The 24,488-nt window shown below is 38.0% G+C and overlaps 3 protein-coding genes across 5 annotated transcripts; 1 reads left to right on the forward strand and 2 right to left on the reverse strand.

The window, feature by feature from the left end:
• Positions 1-257: 257 nt before the first annotated feature.
• On the reverse strand, positions 258-4,925 carry imp4 (IMP U3 small nucleolar ribonucleoprotein 4). The gene is made up of 9 exons (XM_026342347.1): positions 4,843-4,925; positions 4,257-4,365; positions 4,075-4,158; positions 3,859-3,968; positions 3,472-3,604; positions 1,751-1,905; positions 1,560-1,654; positions 1,399-1,472; positions 258-705 (listed from the first exon to the last, which is right to left on the reverse strand). The coding sequence occupies exons 1-9, from the start codon at positions 4,843-4,845 to the stop codon at positions 593-595; spliced, it is 876 nt and encodes a 291-aa protein (XP_026198132.1). The 5' UTR covers positions 4,846-4,925; the 3' UTR covers positions 258-592.
• Positions 4,926-5,235: 310 nt separating this feature from the next.
• On the forward strand, positions 5,236-10,040 carry si:ch211-102c2.4 (uncharacterized protein LOC568178 homolog). Its single transcript, XM_026342926.1, has 5 exons — positions 5,236-5,368; positions 5,668-5,952; positions 6,617-6,706; positions 7,084-7,106; positions 7,226-10,040. The coding sequence occupies exons 1-5, from the start codon at positions 5,332-5,334 to the stop codon at positions 7,307-7,309; spliced, it is 519 nt and encodes a 172-aa protein (XP_026198711.1). The 5' UTR covers positions 5,236-5,331; the 3' UTR covers positions 7,310-10,040.
• rabl6b (RAB, member RAS oncogene family-like 6b) lies at positions 7,398-23,730 on the reverse strand. 3 transcript variants are annotated; one of them, XM_026342923.1, is made up of 18 exons: positions 23,608-23,730; positions 22,585-22,719; positions 21,959-22,358; positions 21,279-21,413; positions 20,864-20,911; positions 20,650-20,679; positions 20,234-20,286; positions 19,935-20,023; positions 19,413-19,553; positions 18,438-18,543; positions 18,150-18,253; positions 17,534-17,901; positions 16,344-16,500; positions 15,660-15,863; positions 12,730-12,991; positions 12,368-12,554; positions 10,828-10,883; positions 7,398-10,721 (listed from the first exon to the last, which is right to left on the reverse strand). In XM_026342923.1, exons 3-18 carry the CDS (start codon positions 22,086-22,088, stop codon positions 10,533-10,535), a joined length of 2,259 nt encoding a protein of 752 aa, XP_026198708.1. In that variant the 5' UTR covers positions 22,089-22,358; positions 22,585-22,719; positions 23,608-23,730; the 3' UTR covers positions 7,398-10,532. The 3 variants fall into 3 exon arrangements, with proteins under 3 accessions (XP_026198708.1, XP_026198709.1, XP_026198710.1); XM_026342924.1 differs by lacking the exon at positions 22,585-22,719; XM_026342925.1 differs by lacking the exon at positions 20,650-20,679.
• Between the last annotated feature and the right edge of the window lie 758 nt (positions 23,731-24,488).

Genomic DNA, 24,488 nt, shown 5'->3' on the forward strand with positions numbered 1-24,488 from the left:
AATGCTCGCTTTTCATTGGTTGATACTTGTAGCTGCGTGTTTTCATTTGACAACACCAGCTGTACATGTTGGGGGTGGGAGCAGGCAGCAGCCCGTGTGTCATATCATTATCTATGTACAAATCATCCAACAACACAAATAATAACATAAGAAGCACGCTGGGAACTGTTGTTGTAACAGTACACATATATTTACTTATTTACATATGTCGCTATCAACTTGAGTTTTCCAGTTTTCCACCATGGGCACCGAGCCAATTTAGATTATTATAAATCTTTTTATTACAAAATAGCAAAACAGTTACATTACACTCAGTACATGTATTGTGTCTTTGCTTAATCAAAAGGTTTTTCAATAGTTTATTTTACATTTACTCATGATAATTGTGAAAAGGTAGGTAGTAGATGGAAATAACAGATGGTAACAGTAAACCTCTGAAATGAAATGATTACACTTGTAGTTACATTTGACAGGCTACTCCAACAAAACCTTCCTTCTGATCTTACAACCTCTACCTTTTATAAATGTTTTTCATAAAACAATGTCAAAACACAACAGTTTTCTTATGCTTTGTTACATCCTTAATTAGGTCCTATTGCACACTGAGGAACCTCCTTTTCTTAGCTGTGTGTGTATATGCGTGGTGACGCCACTCGACATCTGCGGTGCTCTCATTTTCCAGGGTGCCGAGTCTAATCATATACACTAAACAAAAGAACAACAACAATTTAAACATTTCACAAATAAAAGGAAAGTGGAATAGAATAGATTCCAATTTAATTGACAATACACTTAAAATACTTCCTACTTCCCTTTCTTCCTTATACAAAATCTAAATAATAATAAATGAAAAATATATACTTTACTGATCCCCTTGGGAAAATTGTGGTTGGACAGAGCGATGTTAAGGTTCTAAGTCTTTAAAACAGATGCATCTATTACTCAATCCTCTATTCTTGGATGAGTCGCTTGGTTATATGAGTAACTGTAGCTACATTTTATACTATTGTTGGACTGTAATGACTGGGAGGAAAATACTTTGCTTAGCATCATTAACGGCTGAAAGGACACTGTCCTCAACCATACAAATTTGTGATTTTTACATAATATCACTGCAAGATAGTCCGCAAGCATCCTAGGGTCACCTAGGTTTTGTTCATGATAAATTACAACACTGCTTCCCTCTCTTTCTGGTTGTTGTTCACTTTCTTTCTGTCTGAGTTGAGAGCAACTGTAACAAGGCAAAACAAATTTCTTTGAATCTTGAATCTTGACTACCTCTGGTCTTAGTGCAAAGCTAGCCTAACTGACCTAGATCGAGAGACTAGATTGACTAAACATCTCTTCACGCTGGATTAGTCTGGAAATTAAAAAATATCTTAATGAAGTCTTACGTACATTTCATTTCAAACCTGGGTCCCACTTCTGTCAGCTCTATGTTTTTGTGGTCTGTTTTCTTATAGGTGTGATGCCTGTAATATAGAAAATATATTCTCATTTATGTTGAAGGAACAAGAGGTTTGTATGCAATTTCCATTTAAGAGGACTTTGTCACTGACCTGAAAGAGATGAAGTCTTCTTGGTTGGCAAATGTGATTACACGCCTACTATCGTCCTTCGGCACTGGAAACAGATACTTGAGGATATTTGATACCTGCACGAGTAAAACTAATTAGTTGGACACACAAACAAGTGTTGTAAGAGAATATCAACAGCATGCATACAACTGTGCAGTGTGGCACGCACTCACCCTCTTGCCGAGCTGTGAGGTAAAGTTGTGGAAAATGAGGTGGGGGTAGGCCTCAGACATGGTGCCTATGTCGGGAACATCATGCCTCATTATCACGTTGTAAAGTGTGAAATAAGCTGTTGGTCCGAATGGCAAATGGCACACCACCAGGCCATCTGTGAATATACACATACAAAATTATAGAATTATTATTCTACAATTCTCAATAAAACAATACTTAGATTAGCGTATCTAGAAGTTGAGTCATAGCAAGAAGATTTTGAAAGGACTAACTGACTATTGCCAAGTAATTATGTAAATTATGTACTACTAAACCAACTATATATCAACCTAACGGTTGTGTTTGAGTTATGATGGAAGGATCATCAAAGTCATCAGGACACATCCTATAAGAATAAACATCTGCATGAATTTTTTTTTTACATATAAAGAAACTAAGGTAAAAAAAGGGAAGCTAAGCTCTATTAATCGCTGAAGGGAAATTCAGGTAGTCTAGATAGAAAGATAGTTAAAGTAGTAAGTAATCTAATCAAATGTGGAGATCAGAACATCCAGTGTTGTAACTGAACAAAAAGTGAGAGAAGAACAGTGAGTGCCACTAGTGTAGGTTAAACCTTGTGAAATATGCTTTTGCGGAGTGTATAGAATAAACCAATAGACTATTTATTGTACTCACAGGAAATGGTGCAATATGTGCACAGAGTTCAGCCACGCTCTGAGTTGAAACGTCATGGCCAAAACATTGTGCAAGTTTATTCAAAGACTTAAAACTGACCATGGTTATTTGTTAATGTTAAAATCACATTTGTGAGCTGCTTTTTATCCTTTGTGTGTCTCAATGTTGCACAGAGGACTATTCTCTCCATTCACCTGCAGGTGCTAGTAACACGCGGAAAAATGCAGAAATGTGCTCACACAGGCAGTGGAGAGGGCGACTAGAAAACATAAAGGCAAACTTGTGGGTTTCACAATTCTCAGAAAAAATATTAGTTTTGCAAATATTTTATGAGGAAGGAAATGTTTTCAGCAAGTTTGTGAAACATCAAAGATACACACGCTGTCCGTTGATGAGTGGAAATGAGACTGGATGTGATTAGAAACTTTTCTTGTTTACAACTCTATAGTCACGTTACCAAAGTAAACACAATACAGCAACTTTGAGAATATACGTGCACAGTAATGTATTCAAAGCTCTTCTCTGAAACCTCTTATTTACTACGGTATTCTAATAGTTTGTTGAAGCCCCTTTGACAGCAGTTACAGCTTTGCATCTTTTTGGTTAAGTCTCTACAGGTTTGAGAAGTAGTATCTCATTCTTCCAAGTCGGATTGGATCTGGATTTGCTAAACTGTCTTCCGCAGGCCTCTCCGTAGACATTCAATAAGGTTAAATCTTTCTTTGGAGCTGCTTTTACACATGCACTGGCACCCCGAAAATCTCTGTGGATTGTGATTCTGATTAAATCTGACCAACTACCAGACACATCTGAAGAAAAATTAAAGCAAATAGGGTCCACCTGACCACAATTTGGAACCACAGCAAAGAGTGTGAGTGAATGAGATGTTAGTCTGCGATCTTTAATATAGTTGCAAAATTGTCTAGAGACATGATTTCACATTTTCATTGTGAGTTCTTGAGCATAAATGGATGGGCAAAACCGTAAAGGGATCTGAATACGTCATAGAGAACAAAGAAGAAAAGACTCAAGTTAGCATACATACCTGGCTGTCCTCTTGTTTCATGCACAATGACGAGGTCTGTAACATTGTTGGCTTTGCAGGCTCGCACTAGGGCAGCAATCTCATGGTTTCCTCTGTTCATGCGCTGAGCTCCAGGAAACATCAGTTTCACCTCCTGCAACAACACATCACATTCTGTATAGTGTTTTTCAACAGCACCCACATGATTAATGTGACGGGATCAGTCTGAAATTAAACTAAAGACCCAAACAAGTCCATAAATATTCAACATTTAACGTAGAGAATTGTATAAAGAGAGATTCTATATCAGTGAGCTGTGATACTTGTTTACATGTAACATACTGTCAACCTGTATTTCAGCCTACTGTCCAAAACGAGCAAACTACCACAATGAAAAACTGTTCTGACCTTGGCAAACATTTTGAGTCTGGAACTGGGATCTCTGGATGTAGTGACCATGACTTTAGGATCTTCCACTCCGGCCCATTTGTACTCGTCATCCATGTGAGAGCTAACACCTGCACAGACACAAACATAAACTGATGATTAAACAGAAAAGGATGTAGATGAATGAGACTATCTATAATAACATGTTTATAATAGCCTTAAAAAAATAACACTAGCCTTCTGCCCCTTCATCATCGTACTCCACTAGTTTCTGTAGCTGCAGAGCTTCTTTGCGCACCTCAGTTGGAAGAAGACTGTTTTCTTTAAAGAGAGAGAGGAAAAAGAAAAAACAGCTCATGTTATACCAGGATCAACTTGTGCAAACTACTAAACACGGTCTAATGAACATGCCATCCTACCATCAAGTGATTTCTTCAGCTTCTGTTTTTTCTCCTCTATCGTTCGGAGTCTGTCCTCTTGTGCTTTCCTGTACAGGTACTCCCTCCTCAATCTCACCTCCCGACGAAGCTGATGACATTTCATAAAGACCATTAAACCAAAGGAAAGAGAGGCTCATTTTGAAGAAATTCTGGTGTAGGTTTGGTTCCACAGAGGTGGTAGATGTACACTGTCCAATTCTTTACTACATGGTCTAAAATGTACCTAATCAAAGGTTCCAGAAAACTATGTATCTAGTTTTGAATTTGATGCTGTTCATAGTCTTGACTATATTTGTTTAACAAATTTTCAAAAGTTGAATTTTTTTTTTTTTTTGCAGTAAATAAAAAAGAACAGTGGTCTGTTGCGGACTACAACGACAAATAACGAGTGAGTGACTACACTGTGATGTTTACGTTTAATGAGGACATCAGGCCAACATGAAATAAGGTAGCGTTAGCACAGTGGCTAAAGAAACTTCGTTGCTCGCCACTATGGATTTTAAAATGACCACTTAAAAAAACGAAACGCTCAACAAACGTTTTACCTTTTTTATTTTTAACTTACCATGTTGTCTTCTTTAGCTCGTAGCTAAGATGCAAGCACCACTCACATGGACAGAGGAAGACGTGCATACAAGAGTTTCTTTGATTGGATAACAGTGGAGCCAATGGGAGCTCTCGATACTGGCTGCTAAGCTTTTCAAATTAAAAGCTCAAGATTCAATTACTTAAAGTGGTTTATCTGTGCTAACAGTAATTGACACATACTAGTTTCTAAATGGCGCAAGGACAGTTAAAAAATTAAAAAATACTTTCCAACAGGTTCCAACAAAACATTTTTCTGTTAATAAATGATTAAACCACTTCATCTTATGATACAATCAGCACTCAGTAAGGAGAGAGATAAGCTCAGTGTGTGTGTGTGTGTGTGTGTGTGTGTGTGTGTGTGTGTGTGTGTGTGGACATTTCCTGCAAACCATTAACCTAAAAACAGACGCTTCTCTTCCTCTTTACCACATCAGACCTTTTCATAACTGGCTTCAGAGCTTCAATTATGCATCTTCTATTTTCAATCTTGCTTTTGGCTGTAGGTAAGTGTATACCAGAGAAGTGAGAAATTCTATAAATTATTTGATTAATTATATAATTATTTAATAACGTGGTATATTAATTTAAAAACTGACAAACAATCAGCCAACTTACTTACGCAGTACTGTTCTTTTTTGTACAGCAGGTTATTATTTTTCAAACAGAAGTGTAAATTAACATATGGGGGAATGACGCCAAGCTGATGAAAGTGTTTATAATAATGAGGCTGATTTTGTATTGTATAGGTATAAGGTTATACAATTTATCCAGAGTTTTATATAGCAAACTGCTATATGCACAGGTGCCTGTGAGGCAGTCTACTGGCAGAAGCTGACGTGTCCATATGAAGCACAGCATGACAACCTGCAGAGGGTTTGGTGCAGGCAGACCTCCGCTGAGTGCTGCTCCGGCTTCACCTTCAGCAACAAGACCCAGTCCCTGGATGGAGGCAAACTAACGGTGACCCAGGGCTCAGACTCCTTCACTGTGGCAGTGATGGAGCTGAGCCAGGAAGGAGTGTACTGGTGTGGTGTGTTGAACAGTGATCACACCATCATCAAGCTTGCTGACGGTTACTTTCACAGAAGTAAGTAGAAGAGAATGTTTTTTAAAGGGCACAAAAACTAACTACTGATAATTACCAAAATAACAGTTGATGTGTAAATCTGCACCAGTCCCTATTTTTATATTAAACATGAACCAAATGATTATGTGTAAAATAAAATGTACCATTATAGTGGTTCCTGCTGGATATAAGGAGCAACTGAATCTGCTGGGACAGCTGTGGTTAGCGATTATTGTTTTGCATTTTAGGATATGGTGTGATTGAAATGTTAAGTAATTATGCCATTTTATTGCTGTTTAAATCATTTACATTAAACATTATTTCACTTTTATTCCAATTTAAAGCTGCACTTGTTAGATTGATCAAAGAAATATTTCAAATGGAAATATTGGGTGACAACCAAGTTGGGGGTGCTACAGCCAAAACAGTTCGCTAAAAAAAGGCTCAAATGGATGTAGATGTCTGGGTAACTTCCAAATTTAGAAACAAATTTTTCGTCACTATGAATGAAATGTTCACAATATAATTATTTTATCGAATGCAATTCTAAAAATGTTGCTCCATCCAGCTTTAATAGCATAAATTGTAGATATTTGCTTGTTAATATTGGAGGAATGTTAAAAAGTAAATCAACTCTGCAGAGTCAACACCTAAATAACATTATTGTAATTGTGCCTGACTGCAGCTGTTGTTGAGCATATCTGGAGCTTCACTCGCTGGATTCTGCTGCCTCTGCTGCCCATGGTCACCATATTCACCAGCATTTACTACAGGAGTAAGTCATCTTGCTCAAATGGCCAAACATCTAAGAATTACTGTTAAAAAGCAAACATACAAATATTGTATGTACAAACAGGCAGAACATGGTTCTCTTAGAATGATAAGAATATAATCATTTAAATATAATACTGAAGGCTCTGATGTATTAAACCAGGGGTCTCAAACTCAATTTACCTGTTGGCAGAGTCTGGCTGAGGATGGGCCACATCAGGGTTTCCACAAGAAAAGCTTTGTTAAAAAAATAATAAATAATTATTATTATTAGAGACCCCTGTTTTAAACTGACGATGTTCAGTGGCTGTTGTACAGATTACAGTAAATATGACCTATTCACTTGACGATATTTACTAAACTGTCATATATTTCTTTTAGAATCAACACAACACATCTGTAAGGTACAATCACCAGCTCTTCATTTTATGACAACCTTTTAATTCATTTAATTTAAACTTGATTTCGAACACAAGGGATTGTTTGGAAAATAACTGTTGTAACATCTTCTTACTTTCACTAGAAAACAAAGGATCAATGTGATGATACTACTGCAAGCAGAGTTCTGACTGATCCTCTGTATGAGAACGCAGCTGAGCTGGAATAACAAGGAGGGACATTCAAATGCCGCCTCACGCTCTAATATCATGGTTCCAAATCATGTTGTGGACAGTAAAGAAGTGCAATGCATTATATGAAGAAATGTTTGCCTTTATTGGACAAAACCAAACACAGGCAAACTCACACATAGTGTAAGGGTGGAACATGTCATGGAGTGAAAAATAGAGGAGTTTCATTCCAAAACATCCACATGAAAATATATCTTAATTACAGTACCTTCAAAGAACAAATCAATGATCAGAAATGACTTTCAATAGCAGGATTTTACTGTATTTACCTTCCCTGACTGGATCTTTACTGTCAACATTATTTGTAGGATCTGAGTAACATTGTTTCTATGTGGTGTGTACATTTTGGAACAAAGCTCCTCACATATATATCTATATATATTTATATTTATATACTTTATACATTCTTTTCTTGCTGTACATTTAAGTCTCATGCTTTGCTTGAAACTGTGCTTTCAGCATTTATCCTCAATCACATGACAAAAGAAAACAAAGATGAGCATACAGTATTCAGGATCAATGCTGCATAGTTTCAACTTTGGAATACCAAACATAAATTCCTTTGTAAACCAACAGTGTAACTGTGTGTGTGGGAGATGGAAACTGTATGAAATCTGTCAAAACATGTTTAAAAATACACCGTTTATCTTGATGATGCAAGAATGCTTTGCTTATTAGAAACACTGTGGTGATGGAGTTACTGGAAGATACTGCACATTGTCTCCATCTGTAATAAAAGAAATGATATGAAAAGTGTAGCCTCGCCACGTATGTTTCCTAGTAAACAGTTGACAGGATGCATAACAAGAGAAAATGTAACCCAGAAAAAAGCTGCATGATGCGTTTAAGCACAAGTCACACCAACAAAAAACCCTGACAGTTTGGAACAAAACACAACTAACACAATAAATAAACAATAAACAATGACGACATTATGGAGAAATATTAACATAATCCTGCCATAAGGACTGTGTTCTGCTGTCCAATGAGAGTCAAACAAGACAAACAAGTGTACTGATCCACTGCAATCTTACACCAGGCGTTAAGGATGATATTTAGGACAACATTCTTCAACCTACCAAGCTTACAGATAATAGTTTACATTAAGAACACTTTAAAAATGGTTCATGAGGATAGCGGCACATCGTTCCCTTAACATCCAGTAAGGCAGCTGCAGAAGCTAGTTTGTATCTTATAGGGTGTGTCAAAGGTAGGTGGGCCAGGAGTAGAGTTCTTTAACTATAATTGGACTAACAAGGCAGGTAGATAAAGGTAGATCAGTTATTCTGACAGTAAAAAACATCACTGTTCACTGCCAAAGTAGCTTTAGGCCATTAGTAAGAGCTAAGGGTTATTGTTAGACCTGCTGGAGAAAAAAGAGAAAGTTCAATAAAGCAATTCAACTGGAGCAATTCATCGTCGCTACACTGGGAAGACAGGCTCTTTTTATCCTACCCAGTCTGTAGAAACAATGCCAGTATGCAAGTGAAACTCAAATGGTTACAGGTTCACTGAAGTCATTTCCTCTCAGGATTACTAAAGGTTTCTGAAGAAACATGATGCCGACGTTAACCTCACATTCAGCAGTCAAGAGGAAACATAAATAATACAAAGTAGTGACCAATTCTCCATTTTAGGTTCCATGTATTGTTGAAAAAGTGTATCAGACAAACTAGTTAACTAAACTCAATTGGTTTAAAACCCACTCTCACCCTTGGTAAAGTCTAGTTTGCAAACTAGTCACTGCATTTATTCCATCAAAAGTGACCAGACCAGAACTTTAACAAGATTAACTTACCTGATTTACGTAAGTGGACCCCACTATCTGTATCTGTAAAGCACTTTCATATTTAGTTTCAAATACATGCTTCATTCTGTTTGAGACCACATCTTTGATCTAGACCTGTTTTCATTATTACAATAAAGGTTTCACAAACCTCAAAGTGGGTTTTCAAAAGAATTAAAGCTTTAACTAGAACGTCTAACACTTTCACATCACTAAGTGGCACATAAAATGAACGAATAAGAATCTCAGTGTTGTTATTTAAATATTGCTTAGGTTTCCCCTTAATTTTCAAATGGCAATGATAAATTCAGCTACATCTATGCAAACAGTTTTCAATTAGCTTGGTGAATTTGATCTTTTCCTTGGCTGTAAAGTGGGGTTCAATACAGCCAAGTTTCTATTTGAGCTGTTCAAATTAGCCTTAACTAACTAATGACAGCCCCCATGGACTTTCCAAACTTTCCAAATTCTTCTAATAAAAAGTAAATTTGTAAGGAATGTGATGCTCATAAATAATTATTTACCGTTTTAAAGCTGTTCATTATATATTATTCTCTATAGGAATAAATGCTTTTTTGGCCAGTTTGCGTCATATGATCAACACTCAGGTGCAGTAAAGTGGCCTGGTGGCCTTATAGTGCTCTTCTAGGCTTACAGTTTTCCAAAAAGCTGAGTTCTTTGAATATGTATCTAAATTGGGGGCTGAGCAGGCTTAGTATAGACAAAGAGCCAAAAAAGACACAACAGTATGCATTTTCAAATGTAGCGTGGACATAATCTGACAGTAAAAAAAGTGGAAATAAATTCTTTTGGTCATTGATGGAAATTCTGAAATCATCTATGCTATTCATTATAAGGACACAAGACTTAATGAGGACAGATCTGACATCACTTGAGCCAAAAAGGAAAGATGACCAAAAAAACAAACAAACAAAAAAAAAAACTACTGTGGAGTCTCTAAAGTCAGTCAGTCATCACTGAGCATGCTCTCAAATATTACACCAACCACACAGACGTTTAGACATAATTATAACCCTATTTACAGCAGCTGATTCAAAGTGGATCAAATCAAAGAAAATATGAAGCCAACATATTCAATCCTGTCAAAGTACAAACAGCCAATCTATGCTACACCCATCATCAAATTATACATGACTGCTTATCACAGTGCATGTGAATCTCCTTGTCTTTTTTTCTTACTGGTTGGAATGAATGGGACAGCAGTAATGCAGATGCAGAAAGTCAGAGTCCTTGGTATTTCTTTTACCTGGGTGTTGTTGGTAGCCTTGCGTATTGCATATGGCTTGGAAATGCTGCTTTATGCACATACAAATCGAGGAACCGAGAAACCAGAAGGTCTTTGAACGATCATGCACCTCTGTGTCGTTCAGTGGCTTCTAAAAAAGCAGGAGCTTTTATAGTTCCTCATAATCACCGTCATCTCTTTTAATCGATCCTGCTCCTCCACCCAGAAAGTCCTCCAGCTCATCCACCTCAGTTTTCTTGGTCCGGGATTTCTTTTTCTTTTTCTCTTTGTCATCTGCTGTGGTTTCCTCTTTTTCCTTTTTCTTGTGTTTGTGTTTCTTCTTGCTCTTGTCGTCTTCCTGAAAGTGGAAGAACATAATGTCTTGTAGTGGCATTACTAACCATTAAACACAGTACAACTTACTTATAAAAAGAACAATAAGAACATAGTTTTAACAGTGTTACCTCTTTGCTTTTCTTCTTCTTTTTCTTCTTTTCTTTGGAGTGTTTGCTTTCTTTCTCTGTAAGAGGAGAAGATAAATAAAGTAATGTTATGGTGATGTATGACTGACAGAATTTAGTCCCTTTAAACATTAAATTTAAACATGTTTAACATCAAATATTTTAATGAGTCTGAAAAACATGTTCAATTATTCGACAAAAACCTTTATGTGTTGTCAAATCAACATTCACTCTCTGAATTTAAACATCCTAGACAATCAGTTTCTGTAGTTCTGCAGCAGTGATGAGAGACTTGTTATTAGGTGTCACACGACACACACGACATCAAATGACGCCATGTGGGACCCATGTGTGTTACCCTTAAGTGCATTTTCAAACCTATATATTAGCTCAGTGGACCAGTTTGTAAAGTTTGTCCATTTTCCCTTTTGGTTCAGTTTCCAAGCAATCCAAGCTAATTTAAATATATAATACTATTTAAATATTCTTGTCCATTCATTTGTTAAATGGTTATGGGGCTCAAACAATAAAGTGAACACTGGAAGAATATCCTGTTCTGTGCCAGAGAATATTCCTATTCCTATATTACAACTGCACTATAGTCACGTGCTCACTGTGCTAACTAGGCAATACTAAGCATAACTCTGCCAGTAGAACGTTGTACAATGGAAATACACACATTGTAAAGAAGACATGCTGTCAACTAGATATTTAGCAAAACCCTGCTAAACTAACTCCTGGGTTGAGGTCAGATCAATTCTCACCACAAACAGCTCCAGAGTTCACTTGGGATCAGATTGAGACCAAATCTAGTAAACAATCTCGGCCCACACTGGACTAAACAAGGTAGCTGTGATAGTGCCCTAAATTATTAAAGAAATTTGAAGCTTGCATTTCATTAGGCATTGTGCTTCACAAATACTTCCCCTTTCTAAAGAAAATAATCTAGCATTCATTTTCCGCTTTATGCCATATTTACAATATGGTGATAACATTTTAGCCAATCTGAATTCTGTGGTTAACATATACGTTAACATTAGCATAGATTTTATTGCACATATAGTAAAGAGCATAATAGTTCATTAAAACCTAAGTAAGGAGTTTCACTTCCACTTCTTTCACTTCATCTTATGTTTTGCTGTATGCAGCCTATTCTGCAAAGAGAGTTTTAGATAAGAAGCTTCACCACAAAACCTTGTTTACTGATCTTCTAATCTCACATACACTGGCCTCTTGAAATACATACAAACCTTTCCCAAGCATACATATTAACTAAACTAATTTTCACTTTAGCACAGTCTAATTCTCATGAGGGAAATGCTGCCATTATGTCTCGCATTATGTTGACAGAATGAAAGAGGCAGAACTCCTAGTGAAGCATTGAGGAAGCAGTCCTCCTACACACTTTTCTCTCCTTTCATCAGATGCTGTTTTTCTTCAAGAACAATGGAGCTTTCGACATAAATGCAACACACAATGTGAAAATGTTAATGAAGTTTGGAGTTATAGATGTTAACACATAGATAGATATTTCTGGACTTGCCTTCCTGGTCCTCGCTGCTGTCCTTGACTGCGGGAGCTTCCTCTTGGATGCCGAGACCAAACAGGTCAGTATCGTCCTTGTGTTTGAAAGAGATTGAAGTGGGCTTCAGAGGCTGTGGCACCTTGCCTAACTGCATGTCATCATCAGAAAGGTCTGACAGGAGCTCATCCCTGACTGGAAATGTATCCTGGGAAGAACAGGGCAGCCAAAAACTTACTACCAAAAGAGAATGCTTTTTTCCAATTTTTTCCATATACATTTAAAGTTAATGGCTTCTGCTGGAGTGACTTAGACATTTTATTTTATTTAAAGGCAACAAAAGTAAGAGAAGCACAGACTAAAGCACATGCCTTCTATTTTACCTTTGCTGTTTTTGGTGTGTCTGATGCTTCAGACTCAAAATCTGGGTCGTCCAAGACAAAAGAGAGCATCTGCTGGGCTACAGGGGCATCAGGGTCACTGTCAGAGTCCTCAGCTTTAGGCGTGCTTCCCTTTTTCTTGCCTTGATGTCTGGCTGGCTGCTCTGCTGCTGGAGTTAAAGTGAGGGAGATGGGTGCTGTGGTTTGGCCTCTGGGATCTGGAGTTTTAGATGCCACTTTTGGTTTTGTGATGTTGATCACTGGCCTGAAGTGACCAATGAAAGATTTCAATATACACTGGCATTTTATCACCAGTCAACAGTTCAGAAACACCTTCACATGTAGTGGTTAATGCTTGTTTCTATTGTCTACGACACCATAGATCACTGAAGACATAAAAAATAAACAGGTTACAGCGGTTACAATGGTGTATAAAGTGTGATTAGGTAAACCGTTTAGTTGCAGCACAGCACTTTATATGGACAGTTGCATAGTACTTGATTAATGTTAACAGTAGAACAATGATTCCAACTGTGTCTAGAAGTCAACAAATGCTTACAAATCAAACTAAGAAGTTTGTATTTTTGACATGAAGTGATTATAAACCCATAACAAAGCACTACAACTAAACAAAACAGCATGGAACAGGATCAGTATTTAACTTGCCTTGTACCTTACTTGAAAGTTGCTTTGGATAATGACTAAATATAAATGTAAATGAAACAAAACTCCATTCTCAATTTGAGTTTGATGTACAGTATTTCAACACTAACAAGAAAGGAGACAAAAGCTGAAGATGGATGTTGTTATTCTGAGGTATCACTTTAGTGTCTGCTTCACAAAGTCAATAAACAACTGAGTAATCAGATACACTGTAGATTACCTACTATAAAAATGTGCATTTTATATATAAGGTTACATTTACTTAATATGCTATAAACTAACTAAGTATTGATAGTGGCAGAGCTCAAAACTACTGAACTTGTGAGTAATTATACTAACAGTTGTTGTTACAACATATACAAAATGTTACTTAGAGATACTGTTACATAATAGGATGTGAGATATACACTAATACTAGGTGCAGATCTTTCCCAATTAAAACTATTTGTAACATTACAATTGATTTTTTATTTTTGCAATTGAGTCTTTATATAGTGTTTTTATGCAGTTAACTAAATTTTCACTGAAAGAAAACATTCTAGAAGACAGCAAACAGTTCTTTTGACAACATACGCTTTGATAACCTTTAAATATCTTTTTTATCTCATAGCGGTTGAAACCTGCGCCACGCACACTACCAACAGCAGGCTGCTTCAACAAGTTTCATTTTGCTCCAAGTTGATAGCTTAAGCTGATATTTAACTGGCAACAGTGACGAGCACAAAAACAAAGGCTAAAAACTGTGTGTTGAACTTTTCACACATATAAAACTGATGTAAACTGCTATTAAAACTCACACTTGTCCTCTCATCTCTGAGGGTAACTAAGTTAAGGTCACATTAACTTGACCTAAACAGGATCAATGACTCTTAAGACCAATCCAACTTATTGAAAGTAGACTTTTTAAGGCCTAAAGTTTCAAACTAAAGATTCTCAGTCATGGTTCTAATGACACACATAAATGCCAGACTTCATGACCCTACAGGGTTTATATTTTTGCTACTTTAAGCCAATCACTTAGAACTAGTAATAAATAATAATAATATTTAATAATTATTTATAGAGCACTTTTCTAAACATATATATAAAAACTAAAGCTATTTGTTGGATGTTTACTCTGCAGTATCTATCAAAAGTTGTCCAAGGAATGAATAATGGTGAACTGGCGACAGTGTCATGGCCAGCCATGGATTATTGATGAAGAGTGAAGGCTGCACCTTCTGGTTCGAACCAACAGATGAGCTACTGTAGCTCAAATTGATAGAGTTAATGCAGGTTCTGATAGAAAGATGTCAGAATACACAGTGCATTGTAGTTTGTTGCGTATGGTGCTGCATAGCCACAGACCAGTCAGGGTGCCCATGCTGACTCCTAAAAGCACCAACAATGGGCACATGAGCATCAGAACTGGACCACGGAGCAATGGAAGACCGTGGCCTGGTTTGATGAATCACATTTACTTTTACATCACGTGGATGCGTTTCTTACCTGGGGAACACATATGCACCAGGATGCACTATGAAGGCAAGATGGAGGAGACAATGTGATGCTTTGGGCAATGTTCTCCTGGGAAACCTTGGGTCTGGTCGTCCATGTGAAACTTACCACCTACCTAAGCATTGTTGGAGACCATGTACACCCCTTCATGGAAGTGGTATTCTCTGATGTCTATGGCCCCTTTTAGCACGGTAATGCACCAACCCACAAAGCAAAAATGGTTCAGGAATGGTTGACGTAGCCCCCAAATTCCTTAGATCCCAATCCTATCAAGCACCTGTAAGATGCCAGATACCACAGCACACCTTAAAGGGTCTAGTGGTCCATACCTTGACAGGTCAGGGCTGTTTTGGCAGCAAAAAGGGAACCAACACTATATTAGGCAGGTGAATATAATGTCATGCCTGATCGGTGTGTATGCAAGGGGTTAGTAGAACTTACTGAAGAACATCGAAGCTGCAGCTCTTTGTGCTCCACCTAACCGGACACAGCCACAGTAAAGGGCAGTCCAACCTGTCTAACATTTTTATGTTCCCTTACATGCAGATATCTCTAAAAGATTCTATTATGAATAATGTCTACAGTGACTCTGGGGGAACATGTCCAAAATTGGAAAAAATAACTCATGATATTGTTCACATCCACACTCACCACACTTACTGATGCTTCAGTATATGATACACATTGATGAGCACCACTCACAAAGTTTTTTGGTGCCTTATTCAAACAACTAATTTAGAGTAGATTCACTGGGGATTTAAGGCCACACTTACGCTTTCAGCTCAGGTTCACTGTCCAAGTCTTGGTCCTGTATGATAGTGGGGGCTGCTGGTTCTTCGTCCTCCTCATCACTTGTCAGAGTGATATCTTTAGTGAGGGGCAAAGTCTTAGGTTGGGGAAGGCTGGGCTCTGTGTCGTCAGGATCAAGTTCGTCCTGGAAACCAGATACCATAGGGTTTCCTCTGTCTTCACCATCACTGGGACAGAAAAACAACATGAAAACTGTCTTGTTACTTTTACTCATTATCCCTTTTAGGGTTAGGGGTTAGGGGTTACTACTGCCTTAAGCTGACCCTCTATTATTTACATTAATTCAAACAAAGGCAGCATTCCAGTATAAGACGTGTAAAATTTAATGTGATCCAGTGTGATATATAACTCACTGAAGGTACAAACCAAACTGGTGTTGCTTCTAAGACAATGACCGGTGAACTGAGTTTTGCACTGTTGCTAGTCTTGCACATTTATAAAGTATACATTACATTATCACACGCTTACGACTCAGGCAAAGACAACAATGTGACTTCGCTATTGTACATCTTATGTGTAATAAGACATATTATAGAAGATAAATCAGCCATTATGGTACAATTTCAAGGTTTTCAAGGTACAATACAACAACTGCTTCTGTCCTTGGTATTAAAAGAATATATGAAAAAGATTCACAAACATCTCACCTGTCACTGTCCACAGCCAGAGCAGGTCCTGGTCGAGACACCTTAGAGACCTGAGACACCAGATTGTCCTCTAAGAAGCTCTTGTCCAATCTCTCATCTGGTACAAAATCGTCCACACTCTGAACCTTAGTGGCACACACTGGTGCTGGAGGGTCATCTGAAGAAAACAAGAGTCATTAACAGTCCCACAGCCAATGTAAGGTCATCAGAGGGAAGTCTTCTCTAGAGCTTAAGCTCTACAGCAAGTGCTCTTCTAGAGGCCACATTTACATAAACCTTAAAAACTTAGAATGTTACAATCTAATAACTCCTTCAGTGAATTGGTGGAGGTACATCCAGTCTGCCTTCAGGTTTTTTTCCCTCTCATTTATTTATCAATAACACTGCATTACATTAGTATTTTGTTGAATTTGTCTGCACTGACTTTGATAAAACTTGTAATTTCTTGGCAAAATAAAGTAATACTTTGTCTGATGTGTATTTAACTCTTTGCAGCTTTGCTTAGATAGTCCTTATGTAGTTGTAATTTGTATTTAGTTACTCATTGTTTAAGACGGGCTTTAGTTAAGTGATTCAGAGTGTCCAGTTGTTGATATTAAAGTTAAAGGCTAAAGACTAATCTTTTAATATCAAACAGTGTTCAGACAATTTCACTTACACCAATATAAGCAGGTTGGATGCATCAACCTAATGGAAAGCATATTCCAAGCCTTATTTCCTAAAATCTGATTCCCCACCAGTTTTGATCAGCTGATGAAAAAATCAAATTGACAAGATTGCATCACATCAAAACTCAACTATAAATAAAAACAGGCCTGACAAAATAAAGCCCACTGACAAAGATGGTGCCTCAGTTATCTTGGCTTCAACGAACTAGAAACTAACTAAGAACTCAGCAAATATTTTTCCACAGTCTCCTCAGAGGTGACCTTATAGTCATGGATCAATGCTGCAGCACACACAAGGCAGTATGGATGACCTCTTGGTCGTGAGGTAATTTAATTTAATTCAATTGTATTTGTATAGCACCAATTCACAACAGAAGTCATCTTAAAGCACTTTACAGTGTAGGACCTTACAGAGTATAAGTGTATAAAAGATGACATAGAAAACCCAACAACTAATGGCACTTGTCAGTTAGTTGCAGTTACCTCTGATTCTCTGCTGCTTGACACACTGATTAGACTCACCTGGGGCAGAAACCAGAGCGTCAGCAGCAGGTGCTGAACCAAACCAGCGGGAGATAAAGCTGCGTTTCTGGGGGGCTGAGGACTGCAGGTGTTCGGGAGACTGGGCCGATAGTTTTGACTCGATGGTAGGTGAAGCCGTCCCGCTAACTGCTGCCATGGGCTGTGGAAGGGATGATGCGGACACAGATGGTGACTGCGGGAGCACCTGGGAAGGGATGGGGGGCTGAGGTGTGCTAGGGCTGGAGCTGCCTGTGGAGGCCCCACTGGCAGGAACGATGGGGGACTGGGAGCCTGAGGAGGGACTCTGGCCATTGGCTGGGCCAGGAGAGCCATAGCCTTTACTGCGAGACTCCAAGTTCTCCAGGAAGCTGCAGAAATCACACGGAACTGGTTAATAATCAACAACTCACAACACTAAACATGAATATTTCAGTAAATAAGAAAAATAAACTGTAGTGGTAGTGGAGTTTGTCTGTTAAATTATTTCACAATCAGACAAATGCAAAATGTGATGTTGTTAGCTGAATTGTCTCATGAAAACATATAATTAAAATAAGCTGAGAAACAGTAACTGCACTAATCAATCAAATTAACAACATCAAAACAGATACAGTACATCTCATAGTTCTGATCTTCAGTCTCCTGTTGGACACAGAGCTCCTCCAGTGTTGCATCCATGTCTAGCTGATTGGTCTCCAGCTGTCTCAGTAGGGTCTCTCTCTACACACACACACACACACACACACACACACACACACACACACACACACACATGCACAATAAATAACAACATAATAAAGGCCAAAATGCTGAGATGAAGCCTTTATATTCATACTGTAGACTAAGCAGGCAGTCCATTATAATTTTCTCCCATTTAATAATAATAATGAGATATGAAAATAACCTGTAGCTGCAGGAAGGGGATGTTAAAAAACCGGTGCAGATATTTCAAACCAAACCCATTCTTCATCGAGGACTCGGCGTAGTGGATGTAAGATGCTCCCATGGGTCTGTAAAACACAAGACCAAAGGTTTTATCAAGCTGAAATTAAAAAGTGTGATTTAACCCCCTTGATGACATTTACCTTGATATTTTAAGTCAGTGAAACAAGCTTTCCAAAACAAGGTCTGATAGCTAATGATAAAGCCTTGAACATGGCTTGGGCATCAGCCCTAAGTAGTAAGAGAGAGAGATCAGGCAAGCACAGAGTAATATTATCATTCATCTGGTGCTATGTTTCTGTTCACCCGATGAATTCAAGCCCCAAACTTTCTCTAATAACTCTGTTTTTGGTTCCTGCCAAATCCTGAGGGAAAATTCTGGCTCTTCAGCTGTTAAATGCTCCACTGCTAGCAAGCTAGTTACTAACTGTATCTCTAGTGTTGTCTTAACATCCCTAAAAGCCCACTGTTATTGACCACCTAATATATCCCAGACTGTGATATGTGATTCTGTTACAAACTCAGTGTTATTTACTTCATCTTGTCTGAGATATAACTTTTTACTAAACTTTCAACATTAAACATTACATAGTTTTATTTTTCATCTCCATTTCATCTAATGTGGTTTCACTTTTTGTTTTGTGGCCTTTGTTTCTGGGGCAAATTGTGCTCTGTAATTGGAAGATGGGCTCTTCCCATGTTTTTCTTGCTGAGGTTGCTTCCTTTTTTGTTCTCACTGAAGGGTTTTTTTATTTTCAGGGTCTACTGAAAGGAGAGATTGTGTTGTGAAGCAATTTCAATTTGTTTTGTTGATTTGCTCTTATGTGGCAGTGAAACACCTTAAACGGCTATTATGTATGAAAAGTGCTATATAAATAAAACTAAATAGACTTGAATCGACCAACATCTGACCATTTAGCCAAGTGCTGACCTCTACCTGTTCAGTCCAGCTATCAGTTCTCTTATATCATCAGGGAGGATGACACGATGCTCGCCCATGTCCCTGTGGTTTCCCAACACGCACACTGGCACATGAGTGGGGACTTTGGGCAATTCCCTGATGATGTAGTTAAATGTCCTGTGTTTGACAAAAAAACACAGGACTGATCAGTGGGTGATCAAATGAAACACAGATGCACAGACTAATGCAAATCAATATATTAGAGCAGGAAACAGAATCATTTAAATAATTAATCAATTAATAATTAATTAATTAATTAATTATTAATTGATAAATTTGTTTAGAACTCAAAAAAACTCAATCTTTGTGTAGCTGCTGCAAAATTGTCTGGCCCAATATGTTTGGTACCTCTTAAACTAAATCCAGTAGAAGCATTTAGCTCCACTGACAGTGGCATGTCACATGCAGACTGACTGAAACCTAATCTGTCCATGCATACTGTAGTGTTTAAGTTGAGAAAGTGTTGAGACCACAGCACAGCAGACAGAGGACACTTACCACTGCTTGGTAATGTCAAACATCATGATGACTCCATTGCAGTTCTTGTATACATCCAGGAACTCTGCATCCAGGGCCACCTCATCTGACTAAATCACACACACAAACACACACACACACACACGTTTAACAACTGGATTAAATTACACAACATCGACAGTTAATAGATAAATAGGTAGTTTTAGTTTGACAGCTTATATTTTTCAGCCACAAGACCTCTTTTGACTAATTCCACTGCTGACCTACATATTATAAGTGAGCTTTTTATCCTGAACACAAGACATTCATGTGATAGTCACCTCTTGGGGCTCATTCTCCAGTTTCAAATTGTCTCCACGCCTTTTGCCTTTGCCTGAAAAGAACACAAAATCTGAGTTAAATGATCACATCTGTGGCTCAGTTTGCAGTTTTACATTAGTTTATGATCAGTAAAGCAAGCAGAGCAGCACATCTGCAAGATGCTTTTTCCGGCCTAAACAGGTTAACATTTAAGTACTTGCTGCTGGTATTAATTTGTAGGTCACACAATGCAGATGCTCAGGTTCTATCTACACACTGCAGGAAAATCAGCCAAACTCTCACATGTAGCCATACAGCAAAACTGGATATAGCCAAACCCCAACAATGTTGACATTCAGATAAAGAGTGCAACAAGGCGGGGCAATCCCACAGCACACAATCAAGTTTAATGTCTACACACTATGGAGGTGCTCACCTACACCTTCTGGAAGAGGATATTTTTGGCCTGAGATGAGTGCGAGAAAGGTGCAAAGAAAAGACAACATCAACATGGAGGACAGAAAAACAACCAACCATGCGTCCATCTGATGTCATGAAATACTTTAAGACATTGAGAAACTAGTGTAACTTCCGAAAGCAAGGTCAGCCTCTATGGAAAGTTTTTGACTGGCATGTGTGTCCACACTCACCTTTGTCTACCACATCCCAAACCTCTACCTTGACCACGTCATCAGTAGCTGAGAGAAACAGAAAAAGTGTTTTCATTACTCAAAATGTTGGATCATAGAGTAACAGAACTGAAATGTGGAGGCTGTTAAATGACTCCAATGTGGATCCAGTAACTAAAAGCACTACATTAAGTGGTGAAATATGTTTTGCTTGATATGGATTACTAAGGCAAACACACAACGACTACACTAAAAAAAATCTGTTAGCTGAAACTAAATTGTATCGTCTCTTTTTACCTTGATATGGAGCCACTGCAATAAATCACCAAGGCACAAACAGCAGATGTTAATGAAATAAAAAAACTGTAGAAAAACGCTGCCAATGCAGTGTTGAAAAAATTAAAGAAGTTCTCATTTGCAATTCATTCTGACTTACTTTTGTAATTCCAATGGATACTTGTGGCTTGGATCTCCTGAGTGGGTATGTATTCCTCCACAAACTTCTTGCCCTGTAGCCGATGCCATAAGGTACTCTTTCCAGTGTTTCTGTCTCCCCGGATGACTATTTTCACTTGAGTGGGAAAGAAATTAAACTAATAAACAATGGCTACAATAAAGGGAAGCTGTTTTTCTGGTTTTCTGCATATATTAGACTTGACATGTGAAGTGATTTTAACCAAAGTAACAAATATTCACAATATCTCCAAGCTGATAAAACACAACCAGTCATGATCTTTAATGTTGTTATTGAGCAAATTTACAAATAAACATAAAGAGTGATCGTGGAAAAAGCAGCATCAGCTGATATCTCATTAAGAACAATCTCAGAAGACCCATGATCGAGAGTTGGTGATTTGCATGTAGCTGGAAATGGCTACAGAGTAATCTAAAAGACTTTCAATATTCATCAAACCACAGTTAGGCATATTATCAATAAAGGATATGGCACTGTGGCTACTCTCCATAAAAGTGTATGCTCAGCGAAGATCACTCCAAAGGCACAACTCAGAATGCTCAATGAGGTGAAAAAAACGCTCTAAAGCAAAATAACCTAGACTAAATGTTCGCCTACTGTTTCTTGTCACTGCGTCTCACCTCAGGAACTGAGTTACTTACTATTATATTGAACCCCTTTGGCGAAGCGTCTCTGCAAACTCTGGTTCATAGACTGCAGGCCAGCGGGAATGTTCTTATCTCTGAGCTGCCCTGGTTCAGATCCCACCAGCTTCTTCAGTGCTGAAAACATCTTGATGAGGCTTCTCGCGAGTTTGTACAGAAACAAGTGGTTGTGCAGTGGAACTCTGCTGATTATTTGTCACGCAACGAGACAAAAAAATGAATAGCGTGTCTCCAGATGGACAAGAAATTTAAGGGTCCATGCTTATAAGGTTCCAAATATACAATTAAATTAAAATACTAAATATTGACTGTGAAGTGATCAGCTGTTAAATCTGCCCAGATGTTCTTGCTCTCCATTCAGTGGGGAAGGTAACTACCGTGTTGTTTTGAGCATCATCTATGAAAAAGCAGAGACACAGATGCTATTGTTGGAAATGATGTCCCTTTTAAGTCGTCACATGCAGCCCTATACAAAATCAGTTCTCAAACATGCAGCCACATCTGTCAACTTCACAGGGAATATATCCATGCATGAAATGTTCATATTCTGTAAGTACAGGTGTGTTAACTCAAAATTCCCTTTAAGGCATTATTTTGTTGTGTCACTTGTGCTTTGTGGTTACCTTGAAGTCACTGAGATAAACATAGATTTCTTCTATTCTGCTAGTAATTATCTGATGATGAAACCAGATGGTCGTCACCCTGCTGTTAGGATACCTCAATGATCTCTTGAACCTCTTAGATGAAGACTGGTCTGACTATATAAGATATTTAGAGGCATCAGGTTAGACTGAAGGAAATGGTAATGGTCATGTTTACTATTTTCTGACATTTTAATGCATTATTTCATTTTTCTCATTTAAATTGTGAATCTAATAAAATAAACGTCTATATTATATGTGTTCAATCCAAAGGTCATTGAAATCTCTTAAGTTATTATTATTATTATTATTTTGTTGTTTTTTTTTTTTTACAAAAAAATGGATTCTTAGCTCTGTAACACAGTTGTAATTCCACCTCAAACTGGGCCACATTTGTTGATATAGTCAAATACTGGTTTTCTGCAGAAGGCTCATTAACAAATGAAGCAGTAACTGGCGCCTAGATCTGTCAGAGCCATGTTGTCATATATGAAGGAAAGGCTTACAGAGGAGTACCAGGGCATGTCAACACTAAGCTAACTGTAAAAGCCTAATGGGAGCTGTCACCGTGTCCCCGGAGGTATTACATTATTCACTATCAAGATCTGCTGCGGGATTTGTCTCATGTTAACATGGCCAGTATAATCCGGCGAGAATTCATTGTTTTTATGTGGTGACATTTCCCTTTAACGTTATCCAGCTAACATTAGCAGACTACTAGCGCCTACCAAAAGAGAGCTATACTGAATGCATTAACAACAGTTGATTAAATGTTAAATCTCATAAATATATAAGGTATGTCAAGGTCAACACAGGCTTCAAACAGGGAAGAGACACCTCAATTTCGTACTTCTAGTAACATTATCCGTGGTTCTGTTCTAGCTAACATTAGCTAGCTGTCCATTCGATTTTAGCTTAGCTTTTCTCCCTCTGCGCTCACTGACATCAACCCGCAACTAGACTGGATGTTTTCTTACAGGTGACAACACGTCTACTCGTACTCACGGTTGTTCAATAAGACATTAAACTGCAGCCCCAACATCTTTTTCTCAAAACATCCCGACAGAGATATAGCAGCGACATTCCTTTGCAAAGAAAGCAGCTACGCCGACACAGCGTCAAACTCGCAGAGACGCGTTCAACGATCAACTTCCGCTAAAACCTTCAAAATAAAGCGTGCACAAAAACAACATATACAAATATAGTTTGAAGCATAGCTAGGTAGTACTAACTGTATGTTCCACATTTTATTATTTCAGTATTATAAGAGGGATTTTTGTTTGTTAGTTCCAAGTTGGTGGACCGATCTACCCACCTCTGCAAGCTCAGCTGCCTCACGCTCATTTAAAAAAAAAAAACCTGCTAAAAACAGAGCATCTTCCAAATCTGTCTCTGCACTTAAATCTTTCTCTGTATGTAAAACCTTTAAAAATATAATACAATGCACGTATACCCCATGAAAATGTTCTCTTTCGAGAGCACTTCACTTTAAAGTTCTTCTCATTGGCTTTGGATAAAAACGTCTGGCAAATAACCAAATGTATTGTAAATGTTGTTGTTTCTAGTCCACATTTCTCTACGTTTTATATGGAACATCGTATATAGACTTAGTCCACACTACACCTGTGGATGCTCATCTTTCGGACTTGCGGCTCCTAGCGGTCCAGGCTGTAACCGACCACTGATACTAGCATCCTACAACAGCGTCGGTCACATTTATCACACCAAAACGCGTGGGTTACCTGTCTGTGCACATATAAAGATAACATATCGTTCCAAGTTATTAGTATAAGCTACAATACCACAACACATGTAGCAATAAATAATGCAATGAGTCGGCGTTTATTTGTGAAATCATATTCCGCCGTACTCGCTGTCTTGAACAC

The sequence above is a fragment of the Anabas testudineus genome, chromosome 9, assembly GCF_900324465.2.
Source record: "Anabas testudineus chromosome 9, fAnaTes1.2, whole genome shotgun sequence".
Classification (NCBI taxonomy): domain Eukaryota; kingdom Metazoa; phylum Chordata; class Actinopteri; order Anabantiformes; family Anabantidae; genus Anabas; species Anabas testudineus.

What these genes read in the sequence shown, in the direction of transcription:
- imp4 (XM_026342347.1), bottom strand. An exon ending in CCTCACAGCTCGGCAAGAGG is followed by an intron (nt 1,655 to 1,750) that starts GTGAGTGCGTGC and finishes TTACTCGTGCAG; the next exon opens with GTATCAAATATCCTCAAGTA. An exon ending in GAAGACTTCATCTCTTTCAG is followed by an intron (nt 1,473 to 1,559) that starts GTCAGTGACAAA and finishes TCTATATTACAG; the next exon opens with GCATCACACCTATAAGAAAA.
- si:ch211-102c2.4 (XM_026342926.1), top strand. Translation starts at nt 5,332, where the DNA reads ATGCATCTTCTATTTTCAATCTTGCTTTTGGCTGTAG. An exon ending in TGACGGTTACTTTCACAGAA is followed by an intron (nt 5,953 to 6,616) that starts GTAAGTAGAAGA and finishes GCCTGACTGCAG; the next exon opens with CTGTTGTTGAGCATATCTGG. An exon ending in CAACACAACACATCTGTAAG is followed by an intron (nt 7,107 to 7,225) that starts GTACAATCACCA and finishes TACTTTCACTAG; the next exon opens with AAAACAAAGGATCAATGTGA.
- rabl6b (XM_026342924.1), bottom strand. Translation starts at nt 22,088, where the DNA reads ATGTTTTCAGCACTGAAGAAGCTGGTGGGATCTGAACCAGGGCAGCTC. An exon ending in CAAAGGGGTTCAATATAATA is followed by an intron (nt 21,414 to 21,958) that starts GTAAGTAACTCA and finishes TTCCCACTCAAG; the next exon opens with TGAAAATAGTCATCCGGGGA. An exon ending in TCCTCTTCCAGAAGGTGTAG is followed by an intron (nt 20,287 to 20,649) that starts GTGAGCACCTCC and finishes TGTTCTTTTCAG; the next exon opens with GCAAAGGCAAAAGGCGTGGA.